The sequence below is a fragment of the Micropterus salmoides genome, unplaced genomic scaffold (assembly GCF_014851395.1).
Source record: "Micropterus salmoides isolate LMB-PRFRI ecotype aquatic unplaced genomic scaffold, ASM1485139v1 Ms_hic_scaffold_11, whole genome shotgun sequence".
NCBI lineage: Eukaryota > Metazoa > Chordata > Actinopteri > Centrarchiformes > Centrarchidae > Micropterus > Micropterus salmoides.
The window spans coordinates 5969088-5981568 of NW_024040152.1; the positions used below are offsets into that span (position 1 = coordinate 5969088).

At 38.3% G+C, this 12481-nt stretch overlaps 1 protein-coding gene across 2 annotated transcripts in view; it reads left to right on the top strand.

Annotated features, from left to right (window-relative positions):
• Positions 1-12481, top strand: part of crppa (CDP-L-ribitol pyrophosphorylase A) — a 47659-nt gene that overhangs the window by 15310 nt on the left and 19868 nt on the right. The window contains exons 7-9 of one of the 2 annotated variants that reach the window (XM_038710577.1): positions 3894-3971; positions 4177-4269; positions 10056-10187. In XM_038710577.1, coding sequence (XP_038566505.1) covers positions 3894-3971; positions 4177-4269; positions 10056-10187 — 303 coding nt within the window. The remainder of the gene's footprint in view (positions 1-3893; positions 3972-4176; positions 4270-10055; positions 10188-12481) is intronic. The other variant, XM_038710579.1, reaches the window with a different exon arrangement.

Consider the following 12481-nt stretch of genomic DNA (forward strand, 5'->3'; position numbering starts at 1 on the left):
CAAGGTTGGGTCGCCCAAGCTCAGCTGAAAACTGACATTATAGTGTGTGTGTGCGCGCGCATGCAGATGGAGGATTTGGCAGCATGTGTGAGGAAGAATAAGACTCTGCAAAGAATGTGATTAAGGGATTCTCTCAGCAGGATGTTATCTGAGAGATACATTTGATGCAGTTTAAATCCAGGCTTACAGTGAAAAAGGAAAAGTTGTCAGTTGATGTAAAATTTATAGAAAAATGAAGTTAACTCCTGAAAATACCACATTCCAGGAGCAAGCAGTTTTTTCTTTGAGAGCCTTTTAGGTTTATATTTTTGCATCAATGCCCTGTTCAAAGTCACACAGTCACACACATACACACATGAAAGCTGCTCACCACACCCATTTAAAGCACTGAGCAGCTTCACTGGTTCATTTGGAGGTTAAATGCCTTGTTCAAGGGCACCTCAGTGGTAGTAATGTCTCAGTGTTTCTTTCTCAAACAGACAATGTGCCAATATTAAAATCACAATATATAATATTTTCTTTTAATGGAACTAAAAATACTCATTTTTAAACCTATTTCATTGTGAAAAAGGAAAACATGTCAAAACAGTTTTAACAAAAGTAGTTCAGCAAAATGTTGTGCAATTTAAGAAAATCAGGTTTCTTCGTAATATAAATTGTCATGATGTCCTTTGTGATGATATGAATCAAATAGTTTTTACAATCTCTGCTCTTTATGTGTTGATGCCGCTTTGTAGCTGAGAACAGTGCTCCTATTAATGGCCACAAATAGTTATTGTGAACAAGATTAACCGGTTAGCTCACCTAGTAGAGCATGCACACCACCAAGTCTTTACTCCAGTCTTTACTTTGTTGCATGTCATCCCTTCTCTCTCTCCCACATTTTCTGTCTCCGTCTTCATAATTGAAGGCAAAAAGACCCTAAACAAATCTTTTAAAAAAGTTTTTGTGAAAGTTTAAATGGTGTTATAAGCATGAATCTTCTCTACAGCGTTAAATTGTGAGTTCAATAAACCATCTTTAGTTTCAGTTACACTTACAAAATTTCAGTGTCAGATGTATAATTTGTTTATCAATTATTCAGATATTGGTCTTCAATGTATTTGGTTCAAGGGCTAAACCCAGACGTTAGATGTTTTATGGGCAATTATTGCATTAAAAAAAGAGGCCAAATCACCTCCTCTGTATTCTCTCCCTTATCATCAATCCTTTTATCTTGATGTATGATAATATTCTCATATCCAGCCCAGATCAAAGATAGTCCTGAGACTCATGTATCAATATAGTGAAGGTTTTTAATGCTTAACCTCAACCTATATGAGGATCTGTCATTTAGACAGAGAGCAAGGAGTAATCCTGAGCAAACATCACCCCAGAAAAAAGCTTTTTTGTCTGTCAGCCACTGATGGTAATAAGTAATGGGTCCCGAGTTATGCGAGCAATTTACAAAAGTTTAGAGTATAGACTTGTCTTGTGGTAAATACTCTGCCATTCTATCTGCAGTAACTGTGGTTGTAGTTGCTGTTAGTTTCCCATCTTGATGCCACCAGACTCAAATATTAAATAAAGTAAATATATCAGTTAATCATTTCCACATAAGTTACATATGGCCCATGATTTGTGTCATTTTCTTTCTTTCTCTCTTATTAAAATCTTTTTCTGCTGCTCTTGTCCACCAAAAACTTTATTATAAAGCCAACAATGTGTATCTGATATAAGGACAGCAATGCAGGTCTGTCTTTCAATATGTCCAAACCACTTTTGATGAGATTAAAATATCTCCATGCCATGAAATTTTGTACAGACATTCATGATCCCCAGACAATGAAGCCCACCAACTTTCCCTGACTACAATTGGATGCATTTCCATGATATTTGGTACACACATTGCGGTCCCCGTTAGGGTCATCCCTCAACTTTTCATCTAGCACTATCATTGGGTCGAAGATTTAATTTGACCAATACTTTGATTTACGACCAGATACCTTTACCAATACCAGAATTAATCACTTCACTTCAGCTTCAACTGCACATTGTGTTTAGTGCGATTAAGCAAATATTAGCATGCTAACATGCTATAAACTAACATGGTGAACATGGTTAACATTATACCTACTAAACAGTTCTGACTTTAGCATTTACCTCAAAACATCACTGAGCACAAATACAAGAACATAGAGCTGCTAGTTTGTCTTGTTAAAAAAATTACAGTGGCTGGTGTTCAGCAAATGTTACATGGGCTTAGATCTTAGCCCATGTAACATTTGCTGAACACCAGCCACTGTAAGAGATGCTGAGAAATGAGATGCTGGTAAATCGCAAAGAGGTAGTGTAACAGTAGCACAAGTGGAGAAGAATCATAAAGTCTGCAAACTGAGTCAGTAATGTTAGGTACACAACAACATATATGTAAAGTCAGTTAACATTAGCTAACATACACTACGAGTTATCTCGTCAAACCCCTGACTGTATTGTCAGCAATTGATTCAGCAATTAATACTTTATACTTATTTTTAATTATTGTGAATTTAACTTTTTATTTACTCTTGTAAGAGTTACATAGTCTTCCTTTAAAAGCTACACTAATCTATATTTTTACCTGCCCAGCACCAAACGGCAGACAGATAGCATCTAGCTAGCGAACAAAGTGGATCATTTAGCAGCTAAAGAGCCAGCAATTTCCTTCATTGGAGATCAAACTAGAGATAAAAAAAGAGTGATTATTGGACTTTCATTTGTCAGGAGGCCATAGTTTTTAAAGGGAATTTTTATGTTTAAACACTGCATTGCATATAATTCGACCCATCCTCACTAAAATAATGTCATTTTGGTCTTCTCCTGAACACGTTTATTGCGCAGGTAGCTGACTGCTCTGCTGAGCTCTGAAACTTTGTTTTCCTTGTGTCCTCAGAGTGGTTTGGTCGTCGAGCCTCTGTGGCTTCTTGGCTCTCCAGACCATGCCTAAATTTAAATAAACATTTCTACTCTGGGATTTCATGCCCAACCTGGTTTAGATCATGTAAATTTTTTTAAACCCTCCTAATCTACATTTCGGACTGAAACAATTTTCCTCCTAAAGCCATGGGCAGTTATCTTTCAAGACCAATTAAACCTCTGACATATGTTTCCCATATCCATTTCACATTTTCATTTACTTTCTGTTGTTTTAATGGGTAGAACAACTTTTCTCAATGCCAAACTCAGATTCTGGATGTTTATATCTGTTTATTTCCTGTGTGTGTGAAATTGTAGTACCAGGCTATAATTAGAGGCACAACAATAAAGATGAATTTGAAACGGACATGGTGGATACGGCGTGCTATCTGGATGCCTCATATCACCCTAAGCCAAAGCTGAAGCTGAATGGAAAGATCAGGACCTCAGTGTCCTGGGTCTTTGAGCAAAAAAGCTTTTACGATTTTTGGCTGTACATTGGCCTTTGACTCAATTTGCAGTGTAATGAAATTTAAGTTGGTTTGTGTCTGATCGTTGTCCCTGGCTTTTGCATATGACAGAATTTTCCTGCCAGTTCAGAAGTTTAAAGGAGCCCAGAAATGGTTTCTTGTTCTAGTAAGCTTCTGATTACAGTTGATGGATACTCAGTTGCGTACTTCCTGAATGTATGTAGTTTAATATGTAGATTTTTTTTTACCCCTTTTCTCTAATCATAAAATCATGGCAGGTAAACAGGTGGGTGTACTCTCACACTAAATGATTGAAGAAGTGGCTGAAACAAAAACCAGAAGTCTCTTGACCTCTTGAGCACTAAAGTCAATCAGTCACTCGACATCATATGCAATAGGACCCTGGTGCTGCAGTGCTAAGTGTTATCACTCAGGATCTTGTAACAAGCAGAACTGAATATTTAACATCAGTGTATCTCTGTCTTACAGGAGCTGGATGTCATCCCAGATCTGATGGGAGAAAACTCAAGGTATCTGCTAGAGGAGTGGAACTTCATCCAGATTTCTGTAAGTTCCCATTTTAAGCACAACTTTTCTAAGAAATGAAAACATGTCTGTGTAAATATTCATGATCTGTTCTGGCCAAAGTGAGTGTATGGATTTTCTAAAAGCTTCTAGCATACTTCTTATCCTGCCGGTAATCAAAGAGAAAAACTTATTTGCTTCAAAAGTTGATTCAAAAGATGTAGTTTTTGATTTCCTCGGTCTCCAGGTCAATCGTTCTTGCTTGTCTGAAGTGGAGGCCATAGTGATGGATTTGGAGGCAGCGAATCGGGCTCTTCTCCACCCGATGGTCGTTATTTGGGTGAGTTCAGCTACGAGTCATTGTGATTTTTTCCCCCCATTGTGGTAGATAGAAAATCACAAGAGAAAACACGATCAATCATCTGATGTTTCAGATTACTTTAGCTGCAGCTTCCAGCAGCTAGACCTCTGGTTTAAGGCTCTTTTATGGACTTTAGCCTGACTTGTAGCTGCTAACTAGCTAGCTTTTCACAGTCTGGACCAGCTCTGCTGAAGAGTAGAAGACGCTGTAGTAACGTTACATAAACAGGGACTTTTTACTTCGTCTCTGTTGCAGCAAACCCAACACAAAGCCTTTTAGTAACTATTATACTGCAACTTGAGCTTATCTACACACTTTATGGCTGACTAAAAGTGGATTACTGTTACTGCTGCATTAATGTGTATGCTGCATTTTCCTGCTTTATATCGTTTAATCTTTTGGATAGTTTAATCTACAGCAGTGCATCATATTCTACAAGAACATCATATCTTTGTACTATACGAGTTACACTTGTTTTACAGCAAATGTGTCGGGATATACAGTAAATGGTTTGTATATCGCGGGATAGCCTGAAAATATCAGTATATTATTTATAAACCAGATTGCCCAGCCCTAAAACAATGCCTTGCTTTGTGTGAATTATGCTGGCCTTTCACACACAGGTTTTATCAGTGCAGGAACGACTTGTCTTTTTCTTATTTGACTTTTTCAAATTTATGGCTGTTTTGCTTCAGTATATAACCAATAAATACAACACAGTAGAGATTCACTAGTGAAGTCTAGTATGAACATTCGCTACCGGGTAGTAGGGCTGAACGACTGTGGAAAATAATCTAATTGCGATTTTCTTTTACCAATATTGCAATTTAATATTATTTTTAAGCTCATTATCTTCTGTATTATTCAAAACGGACAAGCAGTAAATCAGTGTATAGTATGACCAACACAGTATTAGCTAGATTAAACATACATTGTTCTTTCTTGTGAGTCAGGCTTGTGTTATGATGAAATAAGGTGTTGCATGAATTGCATGAATTATTATTATGAGCAATGGTGGAGATAAAGTATCAAATTTTAATAATATAATTAAAAAATAAAATAAAACCAAGTGATAACTCTCGTGTTTAATAGACAAGCTTAGTAATTCTCCGACTGCTTTATTCTGGGGGGTCATGTGACCAGAGTGTAATCGCATCCTTGGTGATTAGAAAATCTCGTTTTATCACATCGCGATAATACCGCAAATGCAATTAATCGTTCAGCCCTACCGGGTAGACAAAGAGACTTGCACCTGCTCCTGCCCACAGAGCTTGACTGACAGCTGATCTCGGGTTTGTTATTAGCTAGCCTGATGACTGTCATAATATTCTCCATGTAACACCTTTCTGCTTTATCTATTTGGTGTAGCAGCTTCTATCACTCTTAGGAGGGTCAATCATCATGTTTGAGAACGGGCCATAGAATTCAGCCTTTCAACTCTAAAGAGACACATATAGGTAGGTAGGTTTATTGTCACAATATAACAAGTTATAGAGTGAAATTGTGTTTGTAACTACCTTCTGCTACATAGCAGACAATATACATTAAAACAGAATCAATTAAAAAATGGCAAACATAAATAAACTGTCGATCAATTCGAATCAATTGAGCCGTGCTGAGGGTGAATTATAGTTGATAGTCTGATAGCTTGGGGGGAAAAGCTGCTCTGCAGTCTGGTGGTTCGATTCTCCACAGTGACGCATCCACCATTGTGTCTATGAGCAAGACACTTTACCCCTAGTTACTAGTCCAGAGGCGTGCGATCTCAGGTCTGCAGCAGGATCTGGTAAAACATATAGATTCAAATTATTTTATATTTTTATAATGTATATTTATATTTTTGAATATATTTAAAATTAGAGCAGCTGAGAGTTAATAGCTCTGTTTCTATTTGAGGAACAATAACTTAAAGGTGCCATAGAATGCTCATTTTCAGGTTCATACTTGTATTTAGGATTTTCGACTAGAAAATCTTTACATGCTTTAACATTCAAAAAACACATTATATTTCTCATACTGTCCACTGCTTCAGCACCTCTTTCCACCCCCTGTCTAAACACTCAGTTTTAGTCTCTTTAAGGCCCCCCTCCCTGAAAGCCCAACTTGCTTCTGATTGGCCAACTTTCCCAAGCACAGTAGAGGGGCGGGGCTTACCTGTGCTGCGCTGAATCAAGGCCTGTTATGCGAGAGTACAAGTTTGTTAATTGGTTTTAGTGAAACTGGATCAGAGTCGATGGAGAAATATTGTGCGGTTATCCCTTTGATGTCCTTCAGCTGCTCTACCTCCATTTTTGCTGATTTACGGAATTTATATGGCATCTTTAAAAGTTAGTAATCTGCACTTATTACAGGTTTTGTCAGTTTCTAATTATGAGTAATTATTTAACTAATTATAATTATAACTGTAAGAACAAGCTGTTTTTACATTCCAAGGGCTAAATGTTTTCTCAAATATCTTTGTGCACACACATCAGGGAAAAGTAGTGGAACAGCCTGCATAAGGTTTTTTATCAGACCTTGAAAATCTACTCAAAAGTCAGTACGTATATAAAGAGCAACTGTAGGTCTGTGTGTTCTGGAAGTTAATCATATCTTAGTATCATTACCTACTTAAAATTATCTTTTTTTGCATGTTTGTGAATAGGGACATCTGGCACAGGACAGATGCAGTTTCGTTATCCAAACCTGTTCTTTTTCTCCGCTTGTAAAAAACGTCACCTGTAGCCCAGCCTACACCTCCAAAGAAAGCGCTGCAGCTCGGCCTTGCTTACTGTTCGCCCGGCTTCAAACCCCAGCATCCAGCACTAACAGAAAAACCTAAAACTAACTGATCAAATCTGCTCCAAGAAACATGTAAATGTTTGTGATAAAGTCCAGTTTGCCCTCGTTCAATTTGGAAAAATTGACCTTTTCAAGTAACACACAGGACAAAGGCCAAAGCATTGCCAACATTGCTGTATTACTCCATTGAAGCCTCTTATCTTATGTGTGTGAGTTTTACTGAGATTTCAATAAAGATTGAAACACAAGTTCACGCGTGTAAATACACTGTCTGAAGCTGGGGTTTTTGTGGGATCAACTCCCTACCACAACAGAACAAACCCAGGTTCCCACAGCTCCCACTGCCAACATGTTTCTATTAATTTCTATCTTGTTCTGTTTTGTTCTATTCTGTTTTGTTCTTTCATATTTCTATTATATTATCGACAACAATTTACTCTTCTCCACATATTCTGCTCTACTCTACTCTACTTAATAAATAAACTTTTCTATTTTGTTCTCTTGTACTCGACTGCGCTCTATTCTATTTTGTTCTGTTCTGTTTTAAATTAGATTATAATATTATACACAAGATTTATCAACAACCATTTTGATTGAATTGGAAGTGTGATAATCATCAATCATTAAGCCAAAAAGTAGCTGGTTCCATATTATCATATACCCAGATATAAGGATTTGCTGCTTCTCTTTGTAAATTGAGTACTACTGTGTCTTGGACTGTTGGTTGACCATAAAGTGTAAGCCAGTTTAGTGTGTTTTTAAAAAAGGGAAACAATCCAGTACTTGAACAGATCACACAATGTTTACTTTTCCCTCCCGGCTAACCTGATTTCACGGTCATGTTAGAATCTGTGTGAACTCAGTCTGGGGAAGTTGTGACTACGAGAAACGTGAAGCAGCCTCAGAGTTTCTCAGTTGTAAGTGATGAGGCTCAGTTCACCATCAAACTGCTGTTGTTAGATTGCTCACATACCCAGTTATTTATGGCAAGTTTGATCACATGGTAGTAATCAGCGGAGGGATAATTGAGTTGGAAGTGTCGGTGGTAGCCTCGAGGGCTGAGAAGCAGACTGGCTGATGAAGGTCACTGTTTTAAACCGTCTGTGAAAAACGGTGCCTTGGCCATGAGCAGGGTATTCAAAGAAAGAACCCCATGTTGTTGATATTACCACCATATGTCTTAGGTTGTTTGATATCATTAATCGGTGATTGATGTTTAGTCAAATTGAAGTTCAAGTTTATTTATACAGCACATTTAAAAACAACCCTAGTTGACCAAAGTGCTTTCCAGGTTCAGAGGTACTCCAGTGGTTATTATATAGAAAATGGCAGGTTATAATCAATTGTCTGGACACCTCAGACATATTTCCGGTTTAACCACTGGTCATTGCACGAGGTGTATCAACCTAATTGATCAAATCCATTAAACAACAATACATATCTTTCTTAATACCGTTTAAATTCACTTGTGAAACTAAGCGTTAAAGAGTTACAATGTCTACAAATAAACCAAATTAGTGATAGAAATCAAAGAATTTAAACACATCCACCCTTTTATTGTCATTGGTAACTGGTGTTTGTAAGTGCAATTGTAAACTCCACCTTGTTTATTGTTTTATTTTAGTGGGATACCATGTTGTGCATCATCATCATCAGTTCGATTATTAATATAAAATGGTCAACAGTATTGCTTTCATTCAGTTTGACAGCATCACCAGCGAGCTACTTACAGCAGCAACCTCTTTGTAAAACTCAGTGTGTGCATGATAGCAGCCGCACCTCTAAACAAAGACCAGGACATGTCTTGTGGGGGCATTTTAATTCAGTTCATTTCAATTCAGCTTTATTGGCATGAATGTAAAACAACAAACCAACATTTCTTTCTGGTTGTTGAGGCTACTGATGAAGTTTGTTACCTCCTACAGTGGATTTCTGGTGAGGCTATAAAAATCACTCTCTCATTATGAGGATTGACACCACAAAGCCAGGCACTGTCTGCTGATGTTTTAGATCACTGAATAGATTTTCTGCTATCATATGCTGCTGTAGTTGCTGTATAAATATCTTGACGTGATGCCTTGTTGTAAATAACTAAAAATGCTCTGTGCACTTTACAAAGTATTGTACATCTCCAAGAGCTATTTGTAATAGTGTTTTTACAGTCTGTCCCTCCTTTAACCTTCCCAGTAGACCTGCCCAGTGGCCAAAGGTAGACATGAGTGGTTTTAATTAGTAGTTTGATGTGGCAAGATGTTAACGTATGTTGCTCAATGAATATTGAAGTGAAATAAAACAGTCATCCTTACTTAAGACCACGAAATTTACTACGATTTAATTCATTCCTTGTGCATGTGTGTTTGTATTTTGGATAGTGTCTCCACAAATGTCACTGTGGCATCTGCGTTTCAGTAGACTCATACTGTATGAACTAGTGGTCTGGAGGTTTAACGCTGGCTAATGTGCTGAATAATTGAAGTTCACCTGATGACAGCGAACATCTGATTGATATTCATGTATAATTGTAATAATTGCTAATTTTGAGCAGATTTCTTGACACATTTGAAACGATTCTCCTGATGATTGCTTCTCCCTGCCATGGTTTTGAAAAGAATATGACAAAATAATTGGAGTGAATAAATTTTCACTGTGGGATGGTTATGGAAATCAGCTAAGCTTTGGATATTCTTAGGAATGACACAGTGATGTGAACCAATGTGTCTGGGTTACGCAGCCCTAATTGGAGAAAATAAACCCCAGAGGCCCTAAAGATTTGCAATTGAATTACAGAATCATTATATCCTCAGACAGGACTGTGTATCATTCAACCTCTGTTTACTCTCAGCACAGCTTCTCTGAACCTTAAATTCACAGGCCCATTGAGTTGCAACATGTTTAAACGACTGCTTGAAAAATGAACTGTATATGAGATCCTCTGTATTGGCAAGTGTTTTCTGATTGGGCGCGGTGGCCTTTTGTTTTGATAGGTGCATTTGAGTGGTTCAGATGAGCTGTCCATTAGCGGGAGGATGGTAGAGCCAAAAGCTATCATGGACCTGGCCTCAACAGCCAAGCTCCGAAATATTCTTCTCTATGGCATCCAGCTTTGTCAGTCAAAGGTAAGCTCTTAGTTTTTCCTCATTGTCTTCTGTTTTTCTTTTATTTCTTCCTAAAGTGAGCTCAGAGTTCCTGTGCTCTGAACTCATATATAACATATTTTAGAGAGGCCAAACAAAACACAGTGGGAAATGTCTTGTTCCAATCTCTGTGCGAGCGGGAATAAATGTGTGCCTGCTAGTGTGATTAAGAGGGCAAGATGTCAACTTTTAACCTTCTGCCATATGTGTTGCGTCGTATTCAAAAGGATACAGAGTTGCTTCAGGTCTAAAGCTGCTCAACCACCGCACATGTAGACGAAACCTCTACAGTTGAGCTGTCTGTCACGGGAATCTGCTGCGAATCCCGCCAAGTGTGCACTGGAGTCATCAGGGCGGATGCGGTTGACCTGAAATCCATTACTGACTCCTCAGTAATTACAGGATTATGTAAGGTGGAATTATTCATCCAGCACAGTGAGAAACGTCAGGATTTATTCTACCAAACCCGTCAAGTCAAATCACAACATTTTGGGCCTGATGTGCAGAGCAAACCTTAGACAAATGTTGAATATTCATGACGTTTTTGACCTTAAATATTACATCCATCGTGATTAATGTTCATGACTGACTGCAGCAGTGTGATAAATAAGGTTTCTTGGCAGCCACATCACTTAACAAATCAGTAAAAGCCCCTGTGCCTCAGGCGAGGGGATGTTTGAGCAGGTTGGGTTTATTTTCTCCTGCGAAAGAAAATGTGAACGATGAGCTGAACTTCTTCTGTGGTCAGTGATTCGGCATCATGCGTTGGACCTTGAAGTCAGAGTGCCGCATAATTAAAACGAGATGTATTCTTGATAGTGAGACGTGTGATAGGCTGCTGGTCCACATATGACTTTGTTCAGCTATCGGATGTTGGACATCATGGTTTCCTTCTGAATTATGAAGATTAAGGCTGTTAATTAGTCATCCTGCTCCGGCTCCTCAAAGTTCAGAACAGGGAAAAGGGGAAGGGAGTGGACGGAGATAATGCGTGTTACACCATGATAAAATGCTTATCGTTATGAGATAGTGGAACAGTAACAGACTGCCTTGTATAAATCACTGTTAGCCTTTTGTTATAATGAGGATAATTCTTCCCAGATGGCCTTATTCATACTTACTTGCCTGCCAGCACTTTGTCTATCAGCCATACAGTATGAATGTTGCTCACAAATTCTAAGTGTGTTTTATTTCTTTGGCTTTAATAAAAAAGGATCAGACGGCAGGCAATAATGCACACATAGTGAACATTTTCAGGTATGAGTCTGATTGGTGAAAGATGCATTCAATCAATGCAGATGGCTTGTTGTACCTAAAAACACAGTTTTTCTTTTTTCGTGTTTCTTGCTTTAACCCTTATGCCTTACTAGGGACATTTTAAAACATGAAAAACTACCCTATGAAAATCCTAAACATCTGAGATGACACTGCGACTATATGAGTGAGGATCTAACTTAGGACTAGGCACAAGTCAGCATTTTCAACATTTAGAGGATGATTTTCAGCTTGATCACATGAAGGAAAGGGAAACTGCTGCTGTCACAATTTTAAACATGTTCTTTCTGTGACATTTGACAGTTAATGCGCTTATGCAAGATCAACACAATTTGAGTTTATCATGTTTTCAAACATTGACCAAACTAGGGGTGGCTCCTAAAAGTCTATGATTCAGATTATCTACAGTGGGGGAAATAAGTATTTGACCCCTTGCTGATTTTGCAGGTTTGCCCACTTACAAAGAATGCAACAATCTACAATTTTAATCATATGTACATTCTAACAGTGAAAGACAGAATCCCAAAGAAAATTCCAGAAAATCACATCATATGAATTTATAAAAATTGATAACCATCTGATGAGGAAAAACAAGTATATGACCCCCTACCAAACAGCAAGTATTCTGGCTCCTACAAGCCAGTTAGTCTTTCTTTAAGACACAGCCCCAATCCCAACCAATTATCTACATCAAATACACCTGCCTCACCTCGTTACCTGTATAAAAGACGCCTGTCAATACCCAAACAACCAGCATCCAACATCACCACCATGGGCAAGACCAAAGAGCTTTCTACGGACATCAGGGACAAGATTGTTGATCTGCACAAGGCTGGGATGGGCTACAAGAGAATCGGAAAGCAACTTGGAGAGAAAAGATCAACTGTCGGTGCAGTTATCAGGTAATGGAAGAAGCACCACACCACCGCCAACCTCCCTCGGTCTGGGCCTCCACACAAGATCTCGCCTCGTGGGGTGTCCCTGATCATGCGAACGGTGAG